The sequence below is a fragment of the Myxine glutinosa genome, chromosome 4 (assembly GCF_964187855.1).
Source record: "Myxine glutinosa chromosome 4, kmMyxGlut1.1, whole genome shotgun sequence".
In the NCBI taxonomy this organism is placed as follows: domain Eukaryota; kingdom Metazoa; phylum Chordata; class Myxini; order Myxiniformes; family Myxinidae; genus Myxine; species Myxine glutinosa.
The window spans coordinates 166,799,997-166,826,501 of NC_136264.1; the positions used below are offsets into that span (position 1 = coordinate 166,799,997).

The 26,505-nt window shown below is 43.9% G+C and overlaps 1 protein-coding gene across 2 annotated transcripts in view; it reads left to right on the top strand.

Moving 5' to 3' along the window:
• Positions 1-26,505, top strand: part of RAD50 (RAD50 double strand break repair protein) — an 84,197-nt gene that overhangs the window by 14,855 nt on the left and 42,837 nt on the right. For both annotated transcript variants that reach the window (XM_078776728.1, XM_068113977.2), the window contains 7 exons: positions 3,785-3,991; positions 5,957-6,139; positions 16,143-16,300; positions 20,326-20,501; positions 23,864-24,125; positions 24,909-25,098; positions 25,323-25,449. In XM_078776728.1, the coding sequence (XP_078632854.1) occupies positions 3,785-3,991; positions 5,957-6,139; positions 16,143-16,300; positions 20,326-20,501; positions 23,864-24,125; positions 24,909-25,098; positions 25,323-25,449 (1,303 nt within the window). The remainder of the gene's footprint in view (positions 1-3,784; positions 3,992-5,956; positions 6,140-16,142; positions 16,301-20,325; positions 20,502-23,863; positions 24,126-24,908; positions 25,099-25,322; positions 25,450-26,505) is intronic.

The window sequence follows — 26,505 nt, forward strand, 5'->3', positions numbered from 1 at the left end:
GGTACAGCCTGAAGTGGAGATCGGTTTCTGAGGTTTGGGACATGAAATGTAGGGCCAATGACAGGGAGATCAGGAGAAGTGGTGGAAGTATTGGTCAGAAGAAGAGTGGACATATGTTGTGTGCCAGAGATGAGATGGAAGGGAAGTGGTGTGAGAATGGTGAAGGGTAGGCAGGGACAGAAATACAAGTTTGTGTGGCAAGGGTGCCCAGAGGGCGTGAATGGTGTTGGTGTCCTGTTTTCTGAGGAGTTTGTAGACAGTGTGGTGAGTGTGACAAGAGTGAGCGACAGGTTGATGATGGTGAAAATGATGATTGTAAAGCTCTTGGTGAACGTCATCTCGGGATATGCTCCGCAGGTTGGTCGGAGCGATGAAGAGAAGGACAAGTTCTGGTGTGTGATAGAGAAGCTGATGGAAAACGTGAAAGATGAGGAAGTTGTTGTGGAAGGAGGAGACCTAAATGTACACGTGGGAAGGAGTATGGACGGGTTTGATGGAGTTAATGGGGTTACGGATATGGTGTGAGAAATGGAGAAGGTGAAAGGATTTTGGAGTTTGCTGATGGAGCTGATTTGTTGATTTGTAATACTCAGTTCCAGAAAGAGGATAATAAGCTTGTTACATACACGTCAGGTGGGTCGACGACAACCGTTGATTACCTGATGGTGCGTCGTTGAGATCGGGGGCACCTCCGGGACACAAAGGTGATCCCGGGGGAGGAGGCTGTTTCACAGCACCACTTGGTTGTCTGCGACATAAGGGTGAAAGGTGCGAGGAGAGCTCGGTGGGTGGAGTACCACCCGAGAATGAAGGTGTGGAGGTTGAAAGAGGTGACAGTAAGGGAGGCATGAAAAGACAGGTTGAGTTTGGTGGAGGATGATGTGGTTGAGCTTGAAAGTGGTTGGATGTCAATGAAAGATACCCTGTTAGGAGCCGTTGGTGAGGTATGTGGATGGACAAAAGGACCACCGAGGCACTCGGAAACATGGTGGTGGGATGATGAAGTTGGAAAGAGGATTGACGAGAAGAGGAAGAAGTTCAAGGAGTGCAAGAAGGCTAAGGGTACGGGAGCAGAAAAAGCAGAGCATGAAAGTTACAATGCAGCGAAGAAGGCTGCAAAGAAAGAGGTAGCAAAGGCGCAGGAGGCATGTAGGAAAATGTTCGGAGAACGCTTGGATTTGGAAGAGGGTCAGAGAGCGGTATTCAGGATTGCAAAGCAGATAGCGAAAGAGAGGTGTGATGGGGGTGAGTTGCTTGAAGGATGAAGTGGGACAAATCATTGTGGACCTAGATGGAATTAAAGGAAGATGGAAAAGATATATGGAAATGCTGTTAAATACAGAGAATGAATGGGATGGCAACATGGAGAGTAACCCAGTTTTAGGACCAGCAGAGAAGATAACCGAGAAGGAAGTTGAGGAATCGATAAAAGCAATGAAGATTAGAAAAGCTGGAGGGCCGACGGGAGTTGTGGGAGATATGTTGAAGGCAGCAGGAAGTTGGGGTGTGAAGAGAATGACGGAGATCTGTAATCTGGTGGTGAAAGAAGGCCGCATTCCAGTGGATTGGGAACTGAGTACCCTCGTCCCTCTATACAAGGGGAAAGGTGACCCTCTGGAGTGTGGCTCGTACCGAGCGATAAAGTTATTGGAGCATGGAATGAAGGTATTGGAAAGGGTGTTGGAGAGGAGGATAAGGAAGAAGGTGAAGATCGACGAAATGCAGTTTGGATTTATGCCAGGAAGAGGAACGACAGACGCGCTCTTTATTGTGAGACAGTTGCAGGAGAAGTACATGGAGAAGAGGAAGAAGTTGTTTCTTGGGTTTGTTGATCTGGATAAAGCATTCGATAGGGTTCTACGTGAAGTATTGAGGAAGTTAGGAGTGGAGGAATGGTTGATCAGAGTAGTTATGGCAATTTACAAAAGAGCGTGCACAGCTGTAAGGACGAAGGAGGGGAACAGTGGTGAGTTTGAGGTGAAGGTGGTAGTGCATCAGGGGTCGGTACTGAGTCCACTACTATTTGTATCTGTGATGGAGGTGCTGGCTCAGAACGTAAAGGAGGGTTTACCGTGGGAGTTGTTATATGCAGATGATCTGGTATTGATTGCAGAAAGTATGGATGGACTGAAGGAAAAGATGAACAAGTGGAAGGAATGTATGGAGACAAAAGGTCTGAAGGTGAATATCGGAAAGACGAAGGTGATGGCAAGTGGTAAAGCATGTGGTGAGGTGGAAAGAACTGGGAAGTGGCCGTGTGTTGTGTGCAGGAAGGGTGTCGGAGTGAACTCCATTCAATGTACAATGTGCGCTGAGTGGGTTCATCCAAAATCTAGTGGTCTGAGAGGGTCATTAACCAGTGTGGCAGCTACATTCAAATGTAAGGTGTGCACAGAGGGAGCTGCAGATGGAGGAAATGTTGAGTTGTATCTTGGAGACGGCGTGAAGCTGGAAGGTGTGAAAACATTTTGCTACCTCGGAGATGTGCTGAATGGAGAAGGTGGATCAGACTCGGCAACGGTTGCTGGAGTGAGATGTGCATGGAAGAAGTTTCGGGAACTGAGTGGCGTGCTGATGAGGAGGGGAGTGTCGTTGAAGCTGAAGGGAAAGGTGTATGCTGCAATTGCTGCATGTGTGAGAAGTGTTATGATTTATGGGAGCGAGACATGGGTAATGAACGTAGAGCAGCAACGAAGGTTGGAAAGGTTGGAAATGCGAATGGTTCAACGGATGTGCGGAGTATCGTTGAGAGAGAGGAAGACAAATGATGAATTGCGAAAGATGATGGGAATATAGCCTGTGGTTGATGCTGTGAAGAGGAACAGGTTGAGATGGTTTGGTCATGTGTTGAGGAAGGATGAAAGTGACTGGTTGAGAAGAGTGATGGAAATTAATGTAGAAGGAAGTAGAGGACGGGGAAGACCGAGAAAGACTTGGCTAAAGATGGTGGAAGAAGAAATGCGGGCAAGGGGGTTAACAAGGAGAGATGCAGAAAATAGTGCAAAATGGAGAAGATTGTCATGGGGACCACAAGGCTAACCCCCGTTCCAGCAGGGAAAATGGCCTGAAAATGCATGTTGTTGTTGTTGTATTACTTTTAAAATTAATTTTCTCTGCAACCGTTGGTCCGATTGACATGAAATTTTCACCATAGGAGCGTCTTCATCTGTAGAATTAAAAATATTATAATTACGATGTCAAAGGTCACGTGGTGCAGGTGCCATCTTGGAAAAAACAAAAACTTTGTCCCTCTATTTCCAAAACCGCTCCATGGAATGTCAGGGTTTCCACAGTACAAATCAGTTTTGGTCACTTCACCTCTTTAATGCTGTTTATGCTTTCATTGTTGAAGGCCACCATGCCCATTGTTGCTCTTTACACCACTTCTGTATCACAAATGCTTTGGGAAATAACTAAACCAGTGTCGACATTGAAATAATACGATTGCAAAAGTAGCATTCCATTGATGTTTCTCAAACTCTCTTTTTCTCAACTTTCCCACCCCTTGTTGTTTCATTATTACCAGAGCATAAATTAAATCAAAACAAAACTGAGTGTTATTAATTCGGAATATAAGGGAACCAGACAATAAATGTTTGTTTATGAAATGAATTAATAGCTGTGATCCCACAGCATCGCACCTGTCATATCCAAAGAAGCACAGACCACATAAATTGAGAAACATGGGTTCCAGTATTGCATTAAAAAAGAGCATTCTTCGTCCTTGAATGTTGCTTTTTTATTTTTTGTTCTGTGTTCAAGTGTTCATCTTGTGTGTGTGCAGAGTGACTTTCAGGCAAAAGAAGAAGCAAAGCAGCGCCAGGTGGATGAGCTGCGAGGCAAGAAGACTTCTTTGGAAGGAGTTATGAGTGTGAAGAAGCTCGACCTGGCGCGGAAGGAGTCTGAAGTAATTGCAACACAGTCAGAGCTCAGCCGACTACAATCCTCACAGGATCGTCTGCACGAAGTGGAGAGGCAACTCAGTGAAGCTGTGAGTATGTATTCATTAGTGATCATTTAGGCAATGTTGCAATTGCAGAAACCCTCTGCTCTTGAGTTTGTATGGATAAATATGTTTCGTTCGGATTTTCATTCTGACTTTTAAGTGGGTATGTACATTTATTTTTTTTCATCGGCTTTTTGTGAGTAAATTGCATATTAACGTTTATTGCAACAGTAGTTTAACATTCGGAAGTGTAAAGTACTTCAGGATTGAATTGAGATTTATTTTGTCACTGATCTATACGTAATACCCCATTAATGTCAAAGTGGAATTTTTTTTAGAATTATTTTTCAAAACAATTAAAAATGAAATACAGAAATGTCTTGATGTCCTGTTGTCTGACCCCAATGTCTGCAATGACCCCAATAAGTATTAAACCCCTTTGCTATGGCACTCCAAATTGAGCTCAGGTGCATCCAATTTCCTTTGATCATCCTTGAGATGTCTCTACCACTTCATTGGAGTCCACTTGTGGCCAATTCAATCGATTGGTCCTCATTTACAAAGAAACACACCTTTCTATACAAGGTCCCAAAGGGGAAACTCTACCATGAAGTCCAAGGAACTGTCAGTAGAACTCCGAGATGGAATTGTGAGGAGGCATATATCTGTGCAAGGGTATAAAACAATTTATAGAGTACTGAAACTTCCTAAGAGCACAGTGAGCTCCATCATTAGGAAATGGACATCATATAGAACTACCCAGACTCTTCATAGAGCTGGCCGTCCAACTAAACTGAGCAACTGGGAAAGAAGGACCTTGATCAGAGAGGTGACCAAGAACCAAATGACCACTCCAACAGAACCACAGAGTTTCTTGGATGAGATGGAAGAACCTTCAGGAAGGACAACAGTCTCTGCATCACTTCACAAATCTAAGCTTTATGGGAGGGTGGTTAGACGGAAGCCACTCCTGCGAAAAGGCATGTGACAGCATGCCTGAAGTTTGCAAAAAGGCATGTGAAAGACTGAGAGCATGAGGCAAAATATTCTGTGGTCTGTTGAGACAAAAATTGAACTCTTTGGCCTGAATGCAAAGCACTACGTCTGGTGGAAACTGAGCACAGCTCATCGCCAATCTAACACCATCCTTACCATGAAACATAGAGGTGGCAGCATCATACTATGGGGATGCTTTTCAACGGCAGGGCATGGAAGACTTGTAAGGATAGAGGGAACAATGAATGGAGCCAAATCCAGGCAAATCCTTGAAGAGAACCTGCTTCAGAGTGCAAACGATCTTACTTCGACTGCGGCGAAGATTTACGTTCCAACAGGACAATGACCCCAAGCATTCAGCCAAATCAACACTCGAATAGCTTTAGAACAACAACGTGAAAGTCCTTCGGTGGCCCAGCCAAAGTCCAGACTTTAATCCCATTGAGAATCTGTGGATAGACTTGAAGATTGCTGTTAACTGATGCTCCTTATCCAACTTGGGAGCTTCAGCAAATCTGCAAAGAAGAATGGGAGAAACTTCCCAAATCCAGATGTGCAAAGCTGATATGGACATACCCAAGAAGTCTCGAAGCTATAATTGCCGCCAAAGGCGTTTCTGCAAAGTATTGACTCAGGGGGCTGAATACTTATGTAAATGAGATATTTCTGTATTTAATTTTCAATAAATTTGTAAAAATTGCTAAAAACGTTTTCATTTTGTCATTATGGGGTATTTTGTGTAGATCGGTGACAAACATTTTAAATTTCATCCATTTTAAATTCCAGCTGTGTAACACAACAAAATGTTAAGGGGTGTGATTACCTCTGAAGGCACTGTATATAGGGTGACTGCTCATGTCAGCCAGTTTAAATCCCAGTTTGTAAGGGGGAGGGGGTGGGAGGGTTAAAATGGACCAGTCTGCTGGTGGGCCAATGCACAACCAACTTCTGTGCTTGCTTTGTGTCCATGCAGGGAGAATGAGGAACTTATATAGTTTTGTTTTTGTTGTGTAGGAGAGGCAGTTGGCTGTTGCCTCGGAGGGCTTAATTGGTGATCGTCTTGCTGAACAAGTGATTGAGCTGCAAAAGCAGCATACTGTGCAGGATAGATCTCTGCGTATTCTCGACCAAGAGATGGCCATCCTCAATGAAGAAACGCAGGCACGCACTCAGATTGATATGCTGCGCAGAGACAAGGTGAGTTTTGTTTGTCGTGTTGATTAATTATGAATGCTTCCTTTTTGCCAATAAACTGCTTAAATGTATGCCATATGTGGCAACATTGAAATGCAGGGGGTGCTGCACTGTGGTTGACCCCAAGTGACACCGGCTCTGCAATTGTTGTTTTATTTTTTTTCCTTTGCTTTTTTTTTTTTAATGACTGGATTTTATTGATAAATGAAGATTGAGATTCTTTCTTTTTCTGCCTGTTGAAATGGCTTCAGGTTTTCATTGCTATTGTACATGTTGGACGGTATCTGTTCATTTCACGGAAGTTCTTCCCGAGAAGGCAATATCATGAACACACAAGTTCCTGCTAAGCCTGTGTTCAGATGGTATCGGTGGTGCTATGTAAAGAGATGTTGTGAACCTGGCATTTTGGCATTTGAGAATGGTGCTTTTAAAATTAGGGCAATAAAAAACAACGTTCTTGTGGAGGTCTTTGTCAGCGCCTTAAAGGCAGAAACCACTAGGTACCTTCTTGTTTTGAATTTGATTAACTCTTGCTCGATGAACAACAAAATTGATAAATTGGATGCCCGATTGAAGTTTGACTGGGACCATCAAACCTCCTCTGTGGTGTGCTTCACTGAGACGTGGGTTGGTGAAGGGGATGATGTGCCCTTTGATGGATTTGAGATGATTATGGCGGATGGACATGTGTCCTCGGGCAAGACTAAAGGTGGTGGTTTATGTATGCTGGTAAATTTGAAATTGCGCCAAATATTTTATGGTATGTGAACAGTATTGTTCGAAAGATGTGGAGGTACTGACAGTGTCTTTCCGACCCGACTACATGCCACTGGAATTTGCTCAGTGCACTATTATTCTGGCGTACACATCAGGGCCAGTCTTTTTAAGCGTGCATCATAATGAATCACTGAAAGTTACAAGAGGGTGACTGCCCATTCAGTGGATCAATCCACCCTAATTCTTTGGGACATCAAAAGATGTGACCTCTGTCAGGAATTTGCTCTCTTCCGAATGCCTTTCTAGTCACCCTCGCCAGAGGAGAGGGTATTGCATTTGAGTCCGTTTGTTTGTCTGTTTGTCCGCACAGAATAAGCTTGCTTTTCTCTGCAACTGTTTGTCTGATTGACAGGAAATTTTCACCATAGGTGCACCTCCTCCGGTAGAATATTTTAATAAAAATTATTACGTCATCGGTCATGTGGTACGGGCGCTATCTTGGAAAAACCGAAAAGCTTTGCATCTCTGTATCTCTGAAAGTGCTGCATAGAAATAATTGAGACATGGCTCATTGTAAAGAACTCTTCATGGGGAATATCATCCATATGTTAATGATGATTTCATAGGTGCCTCCATTATGACGTTATAATACGACAGCACAAAACTCCATCCGATCAAGATGAAATTTCTTGATCTATGGATAAATTCATCAAATTCATCATTTATCCATCATCTATGGATAAATTGGAGGAGGAAAAAAAAAGATGACCTCATCAGTCATGTGGTTTGGCCGCTGTATTTATGTTAAAACAAAAGCCTTTAAAAAAACACCAAAAACATGTCCTGGCGAGGGTCTGCAATCTCTGATTGCTCTTTCTTGTTAATCTTACTATAATTCACCAAATGTCTGTCCGTCTGTCTGTCTGTCCGTCCGTTCGAAGGTACCGCAAAAATGGCTGAACTGATCGCAACGATATTTTGGGTGGGTAATCCTGGGATCTCCTGGAGTAAAATAGGCTATATTGTTTTTCCACTTTCAGCTTTGGCCTCCAGCATTTTCAGGTTTGGACTCCCGCTTAACGTTATTTTCCCAGGTGCCGCACAAACGGCTGCACCGATCAGACTCAGAGACCTCGGACAAAGACCTTTTATAATGACATGGGTTGAATCCCTGCTTGAGAGAATGCCAACCCTCTCCCCGCCATCACGGTCGTCTCTCCAACTCACAATCCCACGAGATATGTGGAAAGGACGACCCAAAACTAATTATCTTCTTTTTGATTCGTATATAAACATCATTAAAAGTAAATAATGACCTCGGCCAAAGTTCAAACGACGTGAGTTTAATCTCGACATGAGAGAATGCCACATAGCTATTTGGGCGGTGTATACGCTAACAGATCGCTGTCCCCATCGATCTTGCCAAGGCCGTAACACCTATCGGCGAAAAATCCTTTTAACTGTTGACTTGGTAGTTTTTACAATGAAGGAAACATCAACAATGTTGTTAAAAGTTTATTTTGTGATTGGAGTTATGTTGTTTGGAATGAAAAAAAGAGATATCGAGTTCAAGTAAATGACAACATGTCGTGATGGTTTCTACTTTCTAAACGTGAACTTTGTGGATCGCCATATGCAGATTCTCCACGGACCCACGATCGATGTTTCTATACGTGAACGTACCCGTTTGTTTGCGAACGGGTACGTTTTTCATGGAAGTCCTTCACGAACTTGCTGTCCATGTCTGACGTGCGACTGAGGGTGCGGCAGGAATGTGGAATTTATTGGTTTCATGCTTTAGCATTCGCCGTTTCTGCATTGTCTGTTTGCTTCTGGCCTCCCACCCGTGTGTAGCACGGGTATCTCACTCGTTATATAGAACTCCCACTCTCTGCAAAGTTTTCGAATTATTTAAATGCATGTTCTATAGAACGTGTAATTAATAATTATATATAGAACATCAGACCTCCTCGAGTTCTTTAGAATTCATGAGGTTCCATAAAAATTCTATCGAGTTCTGTGGAACTTCTACAGAACATTTTATGAAGGGGCAGGGCTCTGAGATAATTCGGGCACGGCAGGTGCCTGCGCCATTCTCTCGCCAGAACCTGTGCCTGATGGCTTGTCAGAACGCGAAAGAGAGACATAAATGACTGATTCCAAAGTGTAGAGCATAAAGCATAGGCTCACAGGAATGGTGATTTGCAGACACAAACATAGGAAGGGGAAGATGACTTCTATCTATTACATAAGCCACGCAGGGCGTGCTGCACTGTGGCTGACCCCAAGTGACACGGGCTCTGCAATTGTTATTATTATTTTTTACTTTGCTTATTTTTTTTTTTTAATGACTGGATTTTATGATAAATGAAGATGGAGATTCACTCCCTTTCTGCCTGTTGAAATGGCTTCAGGTTTTCACTGCTATTGTACATGTTGGACGGTATCTGTTCATTTCACAGACGTTCTTCCCAAGAAGGCAATATCATGAACACTCGGTAATGTCACAATTAATGTCACAGTAAGGTAATGTCACAATTAATTACCTCACACTTGTGCTAAGACATGTCCTAAGGAAATAATTGCTCTATATTACACACCTTTAACCCACTGGGATTCATTTCCTCAATTATACTAATAAGCGAAGACTATCAAAGCTCTCTGCAGCATTCGCCTCCTCACTGAAATAAGGTGCCTTGTGTGCATAATGGATGCGCAGGATTTGAGCCCTTTATCACATGTGACATTGTGACTTGTGGCATTCTTTACAGCTGTCATGTAAAATAAATGAAAAAAAAATCTCACTTTTGATAAGGAATTTCTCTGTTCATCTTACTATAATTCACCAAATGTCCATCTGTCTGTTTGAAGGTACCGTAAAAACTGCTGAACCGATCGCAAATATATTTTGGGTGGGTAATCCTGGGACCCCTGGGAGTAAAATAGGCTATTTAGTTTTCCCAATTTCAGCTTTGGTCTCCAGCATTCTCAGGTTTGGACTCCCGCATAACATTTGCGTTCGCATAACGTTCATTGTGATTATGTTCTCATTGTGACGATGTTGTGACGATGTATGTGTTCACGATAGTGTTTGACGTGACGGTGTGAACGTAATTTCGTAATGTTTTTCGTTTCGTAATCCTTTAATGAACGTTTAATGTTTAATGAACGTTTAATGCCCTTCGATGTCTGGGGTCGCACGCGCGCTACACTGGACGGGCCAGCGTGTACCTTGCCCTTCGCCGTCAGGCTCGGGTAAACCGCTGAGCCCCATCCGTGATGGGGACTGGGGCTTGAGACAGTGTCCTTCATTAAAAGTATAATAAACGCTGTCTCCATCGATTTTGCCAAGGCCGTAACAGCCATAACGTTTAATCTCTACATGAGAGAATTCCACATGGCTATTTGGGCGGTGAATACGCTAACAGATCGCTGTCTCCATCGATCTTGCCAAGGCTGTAACAGCTATCGGCTCAAAATCCTTTTAACTGTTGATTTGGTACAGTTACACTTATCGGGAATTTGGTATACGTATCGGGAGTACATACGACATATAGTCCTTGAGCCAGACCAAAAGTAATGCTCCGGCGGGGGGAGTAATTCTCATTATGATTTTCCATTAGACCAATGTCTCAAGTGTCAGAAAAGGTGTGATGGACATCTGAGAACGGTAGCTTAGTGCCCGGATGGACGCCATCTTTGAAACCACCCAGCTCGAAAATGCCCATTTGGTGGGGTACATTGTTGCACGTGTATCTGGACTTCTATACTAGCTATCGATGTGCGGTTGACGACTAAATATACGTCCGATGTGTACCGTCTAAATAAAAAATAATATGAAGCATTTTGTTTTAGATTAATTATTATAAAAATCAATTATCGAAAAAAAATCATATATTTTTCAATATTTTATTATTAGACTTGTACTTTTTTTAGTGAAACAACACTGGTATGATTTTCCAAATTATGCATTGTGCTACACCGTTTATCTGTCTATAAAAATAACTCAAAAACTAAAACATATCATCCACCACGAGTTTACAACAAATAAATGTAAAGAGGCATAAAATGACTTAGGCCGCCGCTGGCATTATCTATTCTGACGATAACGCAAGTTAGGAATGTCGTACGGAGAGGATTTTAACACCATACGATATCTAATAAGCAGGCGGAAATTGTTACATAGGAAATCTGCACTTTGGTGGCCATCTTGGATTTCAAAATGGCCGCCAATTATATTAATTATTCATTACTAGAGTTTGGAAAGACGTATGGAGCTGATTTTAACACCATACGATGTATATTCCTAATAAGCAAGCGGAGGTATCATTGAACATGTCATGTTTTAGTCAAATAACACCGGTATGATCTTCCAAATTATACATTTTGCTAAACCGTTTATCTGTCTATAAAGATTTTCAGGCAATTTGGCCTGCATTATAATAGAGAACAACATATGCTATACAATATACAGTGCAGTGCACACAAAGTACCACTTCCGTCACATGTGCACCCTTCGGTCCCGACTGTATTAGCATTCGATAACATCGACAGGCTAGAGGAATCGCTGAGTGGTGGCGGAACATCGCATCGCGTCAACGGTATCATCGTCCAACCGAAGTCGCAGTCGTGTTTGCCGCCCCAACCTCCATCGGCAGTATCCAAATCAGATAAGAAGCGATCTATCCCGTCATCCAGCGATTTAGTTCCAATATACAGCGGTGGGAAACGAGAGGGCCCACCTGCAATCAAGCCTGCAGATCTTTCTGACACTCTTGCAGGCGCAACATCCCTTGCGCAGCGCCGAAATCACGTATGGATTATGACTCGCATGCTGGAACCATGCGACCAGACAATCAGTTCGTGGACTGGTTTCAACATCATGACTAGAGATCGTGTTCAGGTGACGGAAGATGTAGTTGGCTACCTGCCGACTATAAACGCGCCTGCCACAGATATGGCAACAGTGCAAGAAATCCTCAGAGAAGCTCTGAACATCATGTCATCACTTCAGCTTGAGCGTATACCGGTGGTGCTAGACCAGGCACTATTTGCTAAGGCGACCGAAATAGCATGGAAAGATGTCGATCGATATGGAAGAATCGTGCTCATGATGGGGAACTTCCATACCATCTGTAACTTCATGTCGAGCATTGGGAAAATGTTTGGAGATGCAGGCCTTCGGGATGTAGCTGTTGAGTCAGGAGTAATCGCTGAAGGTTCCATCAACAGGGTTCTGGAAGGCAAGCAATACAACCGTGCTGTGCGACTCCACAAGTTGATGTACGAGGCACTAATGCGCATCATTTGGAAGGGCTTCCAGGTGTGGATAGAAAGCAATCATCCTGACAAGGAACCCCAGATTCGAAGCACTGACCTCAAAATTCGCAGCATCAAGGAGGATGTTTGCCACGAGACTCTCGCTGCTGCTCTCGATGATGATTCATGTGTACAGAGCTTTGACATGTTCGCGAAATACCTACATTTTCTGCGAACCAAACATGGAGACCTGGCTCGCTTCTGGATGATGTATATTGATATGGTAGAGACCCTGCTGGGGTTGATTCGTGCGGATAGAGAAGGCGACTGGATGCTTCACTTGGCTTGTGTCAGAAGAGTGATCCCTTGGTGTTTCGCAATGAACAAGGTGAACTATGCTAGATATCTACCAGTGTACTATGCACAGATGACGCAACTCCACGAAACATGCCCCGAGTTGTACAGGCATTTCAATCAAGGCTACTTCTCCGTACAGCTTAGACCAGGGAATCCATTTGCCAGAATCGCTGTTGATCAGACAACAGAAGAAACAGTAAACAAAGATACGCAAACAGCTGGAGGAACACGAGGTTTTAGTCTTCGACAAGGGGCTGTGTCACGATACTATCTAACTGCAGAAAATCGGGCTACTGCACTGAGGCAACTACGAGAAACTATCCTTGTGAATGGCAGCGACACATCTCACGCCAAGCACCCTGACTTGTCTACTTCTCGCATCAAACGTGATGAGTCTGGCGTCACAGCTATCTGTGATCTACTGGAAAATGACTGGACCAATCCATTCGCCGATGATCCGTCATGTCTTCTCAGTATATCTACCGGAGCGGCTGCGAGGGAGGACGTTTCTAATGACCTACTCAACACCCTGCAAAAGGGGGAAGCGGCGTATCAAAGCTTCCAGAAACGTCTTGAAGAGGGAACAGGCTTTCATGACACATTGAACAAGCTAAACTTGAAGACCTTTGGTAAGATCAAGCAGAAAGTTGTGAAGGGCACAAACAAGGAGATCGTCCTGAGAGCTGACAGACAACTGTTTGCCACCATGATACTCATCGCCAAGACAAGGAACCTCGACATGCAACTTGTCCTTTGTCACCCACTAGGGCCGTTACCATGGTCTTTGGCAAACGTTGATGGGTCAATGAAAAAAACGAACAAAGCTGCACTTGCGAAACACATGGAAGGTCTTGTGGAACCAGCCGAGAGCGTTGACAAGCGAAGTGCAACAATAATTGATGCGATGGCTCTCATACAAAAGATGCATGGCGAGAACGACACGTTCGAAGAACTATCTGACCGCATCCTTGCTGCAGCGCTTCACGCTGGTCAAGGCAGTGAGCGCATCGATGTTGTCTTTGACACATACACAGAAGAATCCATCAAAGCAGCTGAGCGTGTGAACCGCGGTTCAAATGAAGGCATCAGTTTCAGCGAGATCAGACCCGCACACAAAATCATGAACTGGCGGCGTCTCCTTGCTTGCAGCCAGACAAAGGAGAAACTGGTTGTGTTTCTGGCGGAGTCGAGGAAACATGAAACAAATCGCGAAAAGCTAGGCAACAGAACACTGTATGTCACCTGTGGTGAAAAATGTGTGGTACTGACCCGCGATAGGTGGAAGTTGGTGCAAGCACTCGAATGTAGCCACGAGGAAGCAGACACGCGTATGTTTCTCCACGCAAAGCATGCCGCTACCCACTACAAGACGATCATCTTAGTGGCAGATGACACCGACGTTCTGATCATCAGTCTTCATCTCAGCAGAACCATCAATAGTCAGCTCTTCATCAGACGAGGAACAAAGGTTCGAGTCAGAATGATCGACGTTGGAAAGTTGGCTGCGGTATTGGGGTCTGGAGTTTGCAGTGCATTGCCAGGGCTTCATGCATGGAGCGGGTGTGACACTGTGAGTGCTCTGGCTAGCCAAGGAAAGATAAAGGCTTTGAAGCTTGTGCAAGCGAATGAGCTGTATCTTCAAGCATTCACAGATCTGGGATCTTCGTGGAATGTACCAACAGACGTCTTCAATAGCATTCAGGCCTTCACGTGTCAGCTGTACGCCAAGAACACGGAGATCGTCGGTGTTAATTCGCTCCGTTATCACATGTTCTGTGCAAAGAAGGGCCAGATCGAATCTGGACAATTGCCGCCTTGTGAAGACTCCTTGATGCAGCATACGCTTAGGGCCAACTATCAGGCGGCTATCTGGCGACGCAGCCTTGAAAACCTACCAGACGTCCCAACACCATCAGCAGGACATGGTTGGGAACTCGATGATGGCGGTTCGCTCACAATCCGATGGATGGCGGGTCTACCAGCTCCAGATGTCGTCTTGAATCTCATCTCATGCACATGCAGAAGGACGTGTCGACCGTCAGATTGCTCCTGCATACTGAATGGGTTGAAGTGCACTGTTGTGTGTAAGCTGCAGGGATGCTCCAACATGGTGCAGGATGATGCTATCGTGGCTCAGGATGCCAATGACTCTGATGGCGACTCTGATGATTAACTTTGTGTGCACTGTATATTGTATAGCATATGTTGTTCTCTATTATAATGCAGGCCAAATTGCCTGAAAATCTTTATAGACAGATAAACGGTTTAGCAAAATGTATAATTTGGAAGATCATACCGGTGTTATTTGACTAAAACATGACATGTTCAATGATACCTCCGCTTGCTTATTAGGAATATACATCGTATGGTGTTAAAATCAGCTCCATACGTCTTTCCAAACTCTAGTAATGAATAATTAATATAATTGGCGGCCATTTTGAAATCCAAGATGGCCACCAAAGTGCAGATTTCCTATGTAACAATTTCCGCCTGCTTATTAGATATCGTATGGTGTTAAAATCCTCTCCGTACGACATTCCTAACTTGCGTTATCGTCAGAATAGATAATGCCAGCGGCGGCCTAAGTCATTTTATGCCTCTTTACATTTATTTGTTGTAAACTCGTGGTGGATGATATGTTTTAGTTTTTGAGTTATTTTTATAGACAGATAAACGGTGTAGCACAATGCATAATTTGGAAAATCATACCAGTGTTGTTTCACTAAAAAAAGTACAAGTCTAATAATAAAATATTGAAAAATATATGATTTTTTTTCGATAATTGATTTTTATAATAATTAATCTAAAACAAAATGCTTCATATTATTTTTTATTTAGACGGTACACATCGGACGTATATTTAGTCGTCAACCGCACATCGATAGCTAGTATAGAAGTCCAGATACACGTGCAACAATGTACCCCACCAAATGGGCATTTTCGAGCTGGGTGGTTTCAAAGATGGCGTCCATCCGGGCACTAAGCTACCGTTCTCAGATGTCCATCACACCTTTTCTGACACTTGAGACATTGGTCTAATGGAAAATCATAATGAGAATTACTCCCCCCGCCGGAGCATTCACTTCAAAATATGGCCGGTTGGCTCAAGGACTAATAGCGATTGTGAACACTTATCGATCACGATTCACGATCACGATCATCACAATCATAGTGTATCGATCACAATTTGGAACACGATGGAATAATATTTACCGATATGAACAGTGATGTGGCTTTTATTGAAATTCTAAAGATACTGTTTAGATTTTGATGATTTGCGTGTGGTATGATTCAACGGATGTTTATATGAATCATTTAAAATAAAATAAAACCTTCAATTTCTGATATTTTGCCTTTTCATTTGGGCTTCCCAATTGAAGCCCCGCCCATAGGGCGGGTACCGTTGCTAGTAGCAATAATGGAAGCTCAGCAACACTTATTTTGGCATACCAGTAGTTATATTTTCAGTATCCATGCACATTTTGAAAACACTATGTCTCACAAGGCCTTTAAGTCGCATGGAATAGCAACAGCATTTCTGCTATCTTATTAGACGATGTTGAGTTTGGCATACTCACGAAATATGTGTGGTAAAGACCTCCTTAATTATTTATTATTTGTTGTAAACTCTGGTACTACAGTAGGGCAACTTGTCTTGTTGAATGACATGCAGAACGAAAAGGAGGAGCAGATTCGTCGAGTACGAGCACGGCACCAAGAGGTGCTCTTCACAATTATAGGGCACTTTCCCACCCGGCGAGAGCTGGAGGATTGGCTGCAGACAAGAAGGATTGAGATATCTGACCTGCAAATCAAAATTCAGGATCTTAAGTAAGACATCATTGTGATTTCCCCACAACACCCATGATCTTCAGAGGAAATAGTCTTTAATGCTATTGAGCAAAATGGCTTGCATTATTTGTTTGTGCTACCACTTAATAGCATTACTTGCCTGAATGATAGGGTGGATTGTTCAACACAACCTGGTTTTATTGAAGTTTATACTTTTTTTTCTTTTGCGGTACCGGTGTGGTGGAAATTTACGAGGCAAATAAGCGAGTACATTTTCAAAACTTTCCCTTCATCATTGTTATGAGACATATTGGCATTGCTTGAGTGCAAGGAACCATGGTACTGCAGCTTCTTTGTATTTGTATTCTCCATTCATCTTGAGGGTATGTTTTCTATTTATGATATGGTTATGGGTCTACCAAGCCGTCACCCACCTCCCAGGAAACGCCTGCAACATACACGTTCCATCGTTAGTTATTTCCATAGTATCAGTTCAGAATAGTTCCTTCCCCTTTGCATAGTGGGTCGATTGGGGTAATATGTGTTTGCGGGATTAGCTAAGGTTTCCCCTTTTTCTTCTTCCCCTTCCCGACTAAATACACACGCACACATAGGCACACGCCAACTCCACCATCCCCAGCAGCTGCGTTTCCCGAACTGCCCCTTATTTCCATATCCCACCAAATGACCATTTGAATTGCATGCCATAACTCAACTGCCAGAAACATAAAGTATAGTCTAATCAAGATGCAATACACAAACATCATTAAAATCTATTAGAACACATTTTTGCTTACACTTCGTTTTATTTTCACTTTAGTTCACAATGCATAAGTCATTACACACGCTCTTCATTGCTCCACGACCAAAACCACCACAGAACGAATAACCATGACCTCGCCTCAACCACACACAGCTTACCCACGTTCCTCCGCTATCACCACATTATCTACCAACACAACAGATGCCCGCCGCCAACCCTGGAGCACGGGAAGAACAACGTGAGGGACGATGGTGTGGGTTGCTTCACCCGCCCTCTTCAGACCTCATTAACACCAGAACAAGTCAGCGCTAATTGGCCATTAGCGCCTCTTTGACAGCTGAGCTGCTCCTTTCACTTGTTGTTGTTTTTTTTTTTTTGTTTTTTTTTGTATACAAGATCGAGGCTCGTGAAAGAGCTAACATTAATCACACAAAAAGACAAACCGACACACAAAACACAAAAAACAAGGGGAGCGGTAGACAAGATGGGGAGAGAGGGGGAAGGACACAAAAGAGAGGGGGAAGGACACAAACACAACATTTGAGAGCAGGGACATCGGGAGGACTTGGGGGGAGGTGGGAGAGGATTAAAACATATGAACACTGCAAGGACTCTGGGGTGAATTACCGGGGGTAGAAAAGATCAAGGTTTTCGATGGGGGAAGATAAGAGATGGTGGTGAACAGCTGTTTTAAAGACCTGGAGGGAGGAGTGGGATTGAAGGGAGTGGGGGAGTTTGTTCCAGAGGCGGGAGAAAAGGGGAATGAAAGAGTGAAGGTGAGCAGGGAGCCTAGACTTTGGCAGTTTAACCAGAAGAGGGTTGCAGGCAGATCTTGTGCGACCTGAAGGAATATTGGGGGGACAGAGCACAGAGAGAGCTGGGGGAGCAAGGCCGGAGAGGAGTCGGTAGAAGACAGAAAGACCACCAACCTGCCTGCGGTGAGTGAGTGAAAGGCCCTCGGCATTGACTACATCGCAGGAGATTCCAATGATTCTGAAAGCTTTGGCCTCAACAGCGTGAAGCCGAGCAAGGTGTGAGGCAGGAGCACCAGCCCAGAGGGGGGAACAGTATTCCATTGAGCTGCGGATGAAAGCCTTGTATGTGGTGAGGAGCTCAGGTGTGCCAAGGAAGGACTTCGCACGACGGAGGATGCCCAGTCGGCGACTGGCTTTGGAGGCCAGCTTGGAAATGTGGTTTTCCCAAGAAAGATCATGGCAGATAGTGAGACCCAAAAGATTGAGTGACAGAACTTCTTGGAGGATTATTCAGAAAGTGGATGGGAGGGTTGTCCAGTCGGTCCTTTCGGAGAGACATTGTAAGAGTGTGAGATTTGTCAGGATTGAAAGACATGTTCCACTTGTTTGACCAGTCTGTGATTTTGTCCAGGTCTGCAGAGAGTGAGGAGGCTGCAGACTGCCGATCTGAGGGATGAGGAATGGAGCGACAGAGAGTAGAGTCGTCAGCAAAGAGATAGAGAGGATTTTCAAGAGAGTCAGAGAGATCATTGATGAAGACCAGAAAAAGCACAAGGCCCAGAACACTACCTTGGGGAACTCCAGCCTGAACTTGTACAAGTACAAGTACAAGTTAATTACTTGTACAAGTAATTAAAGTTCCCAGCGCTTACTGTCGCACAGGTAACACCACAGGAGATGCTAGTCTGCATGTTAATCAAGGAGATCTGACGTACATCATGACTGCATATGATGCAGTCCGGGGACAGAATGCGCAGGAATCATGATGGGGTCTCGCGTGGGCGGCACCAAAATTCGGGAGATTGAGTGTTCACCAATGGGCACCGTCAGCCGTGCCTTGTGCCTCCTGTGATCCGAATACAAGCCCCACCCTCACCAGGCGATTATAAAAGAGTCTTTCAGAGCGTCGGTAGGTGTCTTGGTCTTGGCTTGGTCTGTGTCTGGCATCTGCGCTGGTCAGTGCTTCGAGTGGTGGATGATCTGGGCTTGGTTGATGGTGCTGACTATAGGCGGGTCATAGCTGGGTGCCAATGCTTGCCGTTGCGGAACGGAGTGCGGGCGAGTGAGCGGAGCAGGCGCCACTGTAAAGCGCACGTTTAGGGCCTAGCCAAGTCACACGCATATACATTAAGAGCTCCCACGCGTGAAGTAAGCCGATCATCTCACGCATTATTTTCTTTGCTTTCCCTTAATTGTCGAATTTGGACACGAGCATCAACAATTGTGGCACTGCCGCTGCCATTCATTTGAGCGGAAACCAGATATGCACCTCTTCTCATTTTCCTCTTGCACCTCATTGCACCTTTCTGCACCTCACCAATACGCACCCTAGACACGAACAGTATTCCTCCTCTTACCCCCACCCCTCCCTTAGTGTTTGGGTAGCATGGGCATGACAGTTCACGCCCGGTGATCGAGAGGACGGAAACACCTCGTTTTTTTTCTTCCTGGACTATCTCCCCTCCACGGATGTTTTGATTGGGTGCCCATATACTGTGTTTTGATGATAAGTAAGGAATAGGAATAGCGCTGCTCTTTTGTCTCTTTTTCTTTGCTGTAAATTGCTTGCACCCTCCATTGCTTGCAAATTGTTTCCCCTTTTGTACATTTTTTGCATTCCCCTTTTCATTACCTGTGCATTTTGAATGCCTGCTTGTTTTGTGCATTAAAGTGGTTGAATACCACCGCTTGACCCCCACATTTCATGTTTGCCTTGTAAATAATAAATTCCCCTATTGTTGAACTCTCTTTCTGATCTGTCTATGTTCGTCCTTTCTACCTTTCGTTTAGCACTGTCCACATCTAGTGTTAGTCTGGGAGATTATCATTCCCCAATTAATTGGCTCGAGACCAAGTCCAGTGCGCAGCATCCAATTAAGATCCTAAAATAAGATTAGCGCACATCGAGAGTGTGTTCCCCGGATGGAAGACCATGTGATCCTCAGGTAAACGGCAATTAGACGCAGGACCCTGGGACATGTGGTCAACTAATTGGTGTTTGCATTTGCCTCGCAACCCACCCAGGTCACGGAGTTATCCGTACCTGGCGACTTTAGGTCCGGTAGTTTGGGAGGAATCGGGGCAACCCCCTCTCATAGTAGACTCGAAACCTGCGGCCATAACAATATAAAAAAGTTTACCTAACCCCTAACATTCAAAAGTGAAGTCTTGAATTCCTTTCTGGGCTTCAATTAAGATATTTTAAAAATAAACCATAACAGGAATAGTTGTAGCAACAAAGCTTGTTCCAAACCAATGTGCTTTATGTGACGAGATAAACAACTTTACTCGATGGATCATTCCTTTTGCATCTTTCATGTATGCAGCAAGAAATTGGCATCTGCTGAGCAGAACAAGTCCCATTTATCTGTGGACCTTCGACGCAAAGAGGAGCAAGTGCAGGAATACCAGGAACAACTGTTTGAAGCGTGCAGCGGGCAGGACTTTGAGAGCGCCATGTCAGCACTGTGTGACCAGATTGAGCACATGTCCAAGCAAAGATGTGTGTATCAGAACAATATTTGGGTGAATTCTGCCTCATGGAAGACTTGAGGATGTGTTCATGATTATTGTATTTTGTATTTTTATTATTATTAGGCTGCAACCTGACAGGCATGAAGGGAAGCCTATTGTTCTTGTTAGGATTATTCTATCTAGTTCCTTCGATTTCTGCAAAACGACTTTTCAAAAAACCGTACAGCTGGCTATCCCGATCTGCCATGTATATAGCTCACCTTTAGAACTTGATCCTAACGGATTTTTTTTTTTGTCCTGTATTGGTGGCCATCTTGGATTTGGTCCCAAACATAAACCAATGTTCTCCAGAGCAACGAAACCGGTAGCCATGAAATTTGGCAGACAGATTTAGCACAAGGTAGTATTGAAGTGTGAGTTTGAAGCTTCTCTGAAATCTCTGGAAGCTCGCCATTGGTTTAATAGTTTAAGTAATCACAAAACACTGAAATTTGTCCAAATAAGTACTTTAATCGATGTAGTATGGCCAGCTGATGCTGAATGGGCCATAGAGGTAACGTACTTTGGCTATTTTCTCTTGCTGATGAGAGTTTTGTGCTCCGTTTTCCCAGAATTTTATTCCCAGAAAACGTATGAATGGGGCTTCATGTTGGTGGCAGATTTGACTGCTTCGAAGCCGATGCCATTGCTCACAGTTCTCATGATTATTGCTGTTGTTTTTGTTGTTGTTATTTATTTATTTTTGCTATAACCTCTGCCCACGGATGTTATGTTTTCACGTTTGTCTGTTGTTTTTTTTTTTTGTTTTTTTTTGTATACTGAATCGAGGCTCGTGAAAGAGCTAACATTTACTTCACAAACAAATCAACCAGACAAACAAAATATATAAAAAGAGGGAGCGGAAGACAAGATGGGGAGAGAAGGGGAAGCACACAAACACCACATTTGAGAGCAGGGAGAGGGCTTGGGGGGAGGAGGCGTGGGAAGGGTGGGGGGGGGGGGGGGGGTGGGAGAAGTCTAAAACACAAGGACACCAAGGACTTCCAGGACAGAAGTTGGTATTTCAAAAAAGTGGATTTGGGGTGAAATTAGCGGGGGTAGAAAAGATCAAGGTTTTGGATGGGGGAAGATAAGAGATGGTGGTGAACAGCTGTTTTAAAGACCTGGAGGGTGGAGTGGGATTGAAGAGAGTGAGGGAGTTTGTTCCAGAGGCAGGAGAAAAGAGGAGTGAAGGTGAGCAGAGAGTCTTGATTTTGGCAGTTTAACCATAAGAGGGTTGCAGGCAGATCTTGTGCGACCTGTAGGAATATTTGGGGGACAGGGCCCAGAGAGAGCTGGGGGGGCAAGGCCAGAGAGGAGTCGGTAGAAGACGGAAAGACCACCAACCTGCCTGCGGTGAGTGAGTGAAAGGCCCTTGGAGTTAGCTTCATCGCGGGAGATTCCAATGATTCTGAACGCTTTGGTTTCAACAACGTGAAGACGAGCTAGGTGTGAGGCAGGAGCACCAGCCCAGAGGGGAGAGCAGTATTCCATTGAGCTGCGGATGAAAGCCTTGTATGTGGTGAGGAGCTCAGGTGTGCCAAGGAAGGACTTCGCACGACGGAGGATGCCCAGTTGGCGACTGGCTTTGGAGGCCAGATTTGAAATGTGGTTTTCCCAGGAAAGATCATGGCAGATAGTGAGACCGAAAAGCTTGAGTGACCGAATTTCTTGGAGAGGATTATTCAGAAAGTGGATGGGAGGGTTGTCCTGTCGTTCTTTTCGGAGAGACATCGTAATAGTGTGAGATTTGTCAGGATTGAAAGACATGTTTGTATGCAGGATGTCTCAAAGTTGTGGATGGATGAAATTTGGTGGATAGGTTCGGTGTGTGACAAGGACAAATTGAATAGATTTGGTGAAGAAGATGGGGATCTGGATTTTTTTTCAATTTCTAAAGTGATTCTTTACCATTGAGAGATGGGTCCAAAAACGATATATGGCATAATATTTCAAAATTTTCTTGGGCCCGATATGTTCTACTCGATCACGCATTCCATGGCGGGGGTATGCGCTATGCCGAGTGCCCTTCTAGTTATGTTATTTTAGTTATTACTCTGTGCGTGAATTTCAGAGGGTTTGAGAAATTTGTTCACTCTGTCTACAGATGTCAATCTATGATCGAGGAACTACTCGATCCCAATTAAGTTATATATTTTGAACACTAATTGGAACATGAACGTGCAGTTTAGCAGTAATTTGGCTCTGAATTTGGCAAATTGTACGGAACCTCGTATCGAGCGTGCATGCACATACAGGAGTAAGGTAATTGTTTTACCCTGTCTGCTTGTCTGGCAGTCAAAGAAAATTGAAAATCATTACAAACAGGAAACCTACTGTTTTTAGGGAAGTCATGAAGGACACAAACAACAGCCATAAACAACCAATTTAATGAGTTAAATAAATACATCAATGGCCGTAAACTTCTGATTGTTTTTTTTTTCTACAACCTTAAAAACTTTTGTTTTATTTCAATTGAATTATACACTTGAATACTGTTGAACACAAATTGCCTTGTTGGCATTTACAAAAACCTGCAGTTTACCAGTATTTGGACAAAATATTACACCGTTTTATGCCACTTCGACCAATCAAATTTGCCAACCACGCTCTCATCGCTGGGGAATATCGAGATTCAGACAAAAATCACAATTTGTAGGAAATATAGATTGTGCTCGGAAACGCAAAGAAAGAGTTGAAAATACCTTTACCATATCCTTTTTCTCAAGACTGCGTGGGGTATGGCATTCTATGAACTCTAGTTATTCTTGTTGTTAATCTTAGTACATTGTTTTCTCTTCCTGCACTTTGTTCTTCTGGATCATTTTGATGGAACAATACAAGTGCATATAATGAAGTTTTCCAGCTTAATTTTTATGTTAAAGGTTGTGGGTTTTTTTCAATGATATTTATTGTAATAGTATTATAATTTTCTTGTCCTCATTTTACAATGATAAGCTGTGTTGTTGTTTTTGTATTTTTTTTTGTTGTTGTTGCTTCTAACTCTAAAACTGTAATACATATGTGAGTATAATTCAGTGTTTATACATAGAGGGCCAGTGGAAGCACAAGATTCACATGATCTTGGCATGATGTCAAACTGTGCAAGGAGATAAATAACAAACAATATAGTTTCCATTTTTCATGTCATCTGCAGAGTTTTATTTTTCTGATAAATGAGTACAATGTGAAGCTATGAATATATCCTAAATGTTTAATATCCAAACGTGTTTTTGTGATGGAACTGAAAGTCAACCCAAAATTTTATCACAGGGCACAGTTGTGTGCATTCCTTGACCCTTTGTCCTCTTGTTTCTACACTGCCTGTTCTCACACCCTCCTGGCTTTCAGCCATGCTGGCTGGGGCCTCTGCTGTGTATCAGCAATTTATTGGGCAGCTCACAGGTGAAGGTGGAGGTGAAGAAGGGAGTGCACATTCATCCAGCTGCCCCATATGTCAGAGGACCTTCCCATCAGACTCAGATCTGCAAGAGGTGGTTGAGGACCTACGAGGGCGGTTGCGTCTTGTCCCAGAGAAACTCCGTGCAACTGAAACCAAGCTGAAGCAGCGTGAACGAAATCGGGATCAGATGCTTGAGCTTAAACCCATTAGGTAATAGGTTGAATTGAGTGTATGTCATGGTATAGTCGTATAAAAGTTTGGCAGTGAAGCCTAGGCAATGCTGTAAACTGACATGGTAATTTTTCACTCCACTGTACTTGCATTCCCAGCTGCAAACAGTTTTGGTCAATAAGAGGGTGATTGGCTGCATCTGCTGTCATGGGTGATGGACATAGTTGGCATTGAGTTTATCATCGGTGTGACTTGATTTCTGTGTATCTCTTGACTTGATGTTCGTCTCAGTTGTACAAGAGACTTCCGTAGGTTTTTGTTTTATTGCAGGTGTCTAGTTTTGGGTAAGAGTTGAAGAGCAAAAACGCGTATGTATTGACAATAAAAAGGTCAGAAGGAAAGATATGACTTGGGGACAGCAGGACATGCTGATAGGTCAAGAAAGAGACGAGAAAAGAAGAGGGGGTAGGCTGGGAGGTTCAACTGCAATGGGTACCAAGGGCTGAATCTGGTCATCATGTTTGGCATTGTCTGAGCATTTGATTCTCTTGTTCTGGGTTGAAATTTCATACACTGTGGAGAGTCCATTTCCCTGATGTTGTCCGTGTACGTAGCGTAAAACTATGTCGATGTCATCTCCTTCACATACCACATGTGCAAGGTTTTCAATGAATTTGTAGATTGCCACTCTACAAAAATTCAACTGCCACTTGTAGAAAAAAGTGAAGATGAGGCAGTTTGTGCTGCCATACAGAAAGTGGTTTTTTATGTGCATCTTGCTGTAGTTACTTTTTTACATACGTGTTCCCTTTTACTTTGTAGGCAAAACCTATCTCGGTTGCAGGATCAGGAGGTACCTTCTACGCGAAACCGCTTGCAGGAATGTGGGCGTGAAATTGTGCGCCTAAATGCCTGTCTGGAGGATGAGGAGACTGTGATGGCAATTCTGAGTAGCGAAGAAAGCAGCATCAAAGCTTGCCAGCAGGATGTTGTACTTATGGATCGCTTCCAGGTATTCCTTTTCATATCTGTTAGAACCTGTTAAAATGCTCTTCTTTCTTGCTGCATGCCAAATTTGAAATATTGGATACCCTCTGAATGCTTGTCTCAAGTTGGAATGTGTCACAATCACTTTTGCCTTTGCATTTATTTCAAATGTCTGTCGTTCCTGTCATGGTCACAACATGGAAAAAACACGCAAGTTCTTGATTTTTCAAACATGGTTATGGTATTCAGGCAGATGTGAAGGAATTGGAGCAGAGAGCAACACAACAGGAGGCGAATCTTAGTGGATCCAACCTGGATCGATCTCTGCAGCAGGTCGGACAAGAGAAAAAACAAGCCCAGCTCAAGTTTGATGATTGTACGTATTTACTTTATGTGTTGAATCTTCTGTTGGCTTGTTAGTGTTCTCATTTGAATCGTTGGCTTATGATGCAGGAAATCCAGGTTCAAATCTCATGCATCACGTTTGTCCATTGTCTAATTAATGGATTAAAAGTACACTGATGTCTGCTGACAGATCGACACTAGCCTTCACGAGCAACACTAGTTCTTCATTCTATACTCAGGTCTTTGTCTTGCATGTGTTACGTGGTCCTCCCGGTAACTACCTGGTCTCGGTGACCCCCGGACCGTGAGAGGAACTCCGCCAGAAAGATCAATGATATATACGCTTTCGTAACGCAATCAATATGAATTCCAGTCAATAAGAAACCCCACACCAAGGATCCGGAATAACCAATAATATTTTCCCCGAGCAATCAACCATCAACAACCATCAACAATCAACAATCAATCCAATATTATTAAGATGGCCATCTTATATATGTGTGTCCCCTTTCCCCACTCCCGACCCCTTGGGTACTCACGACCCCTTTGGTCTCTGTCCCTCACAATGTCTCTGGGCCCCTCCTGACCAAGATGAAGGTCGGCTTCTCCGCACACGGGCGGTTGAACGAACCCCTGGCTGACGTGCTCCCAAACGTGCACGTCACGTACCGGGAACAACGGTTGCAGCGCACACCTCCTTGCCAAGCAAAGCGGGCAAAGCAACGCGCGGCTTGTCCAGCGCGCGAGGCCCAAGGTGCGACCCGTACGCGTCCTTGTAGACGGTGAGGCGAACTGTGCCGGACGCTTGGTTCCGTGCACGAACCCACGGCAACTTGCTGTGTAAAGGGGTAATTACCCTGCGCAGGTAACTCCTTATGCCAGCTGGGCTTTCCAACGCAGCGTCAGACGCTGCTCAATATCGATACCCTCGCCTCGGAGCTCAGCGAGAGAGAAGAAGAAGATCGTTGCTTCTCCAGGACCTCGTGTCTTTTTCCTTCCGTTTCCGGTCTCCTTTTTCCCAGAAGGGCTCCTGACCCTTATACACAACAACCTTTAATCGACTACACATTGATAAACAAAGACCTGA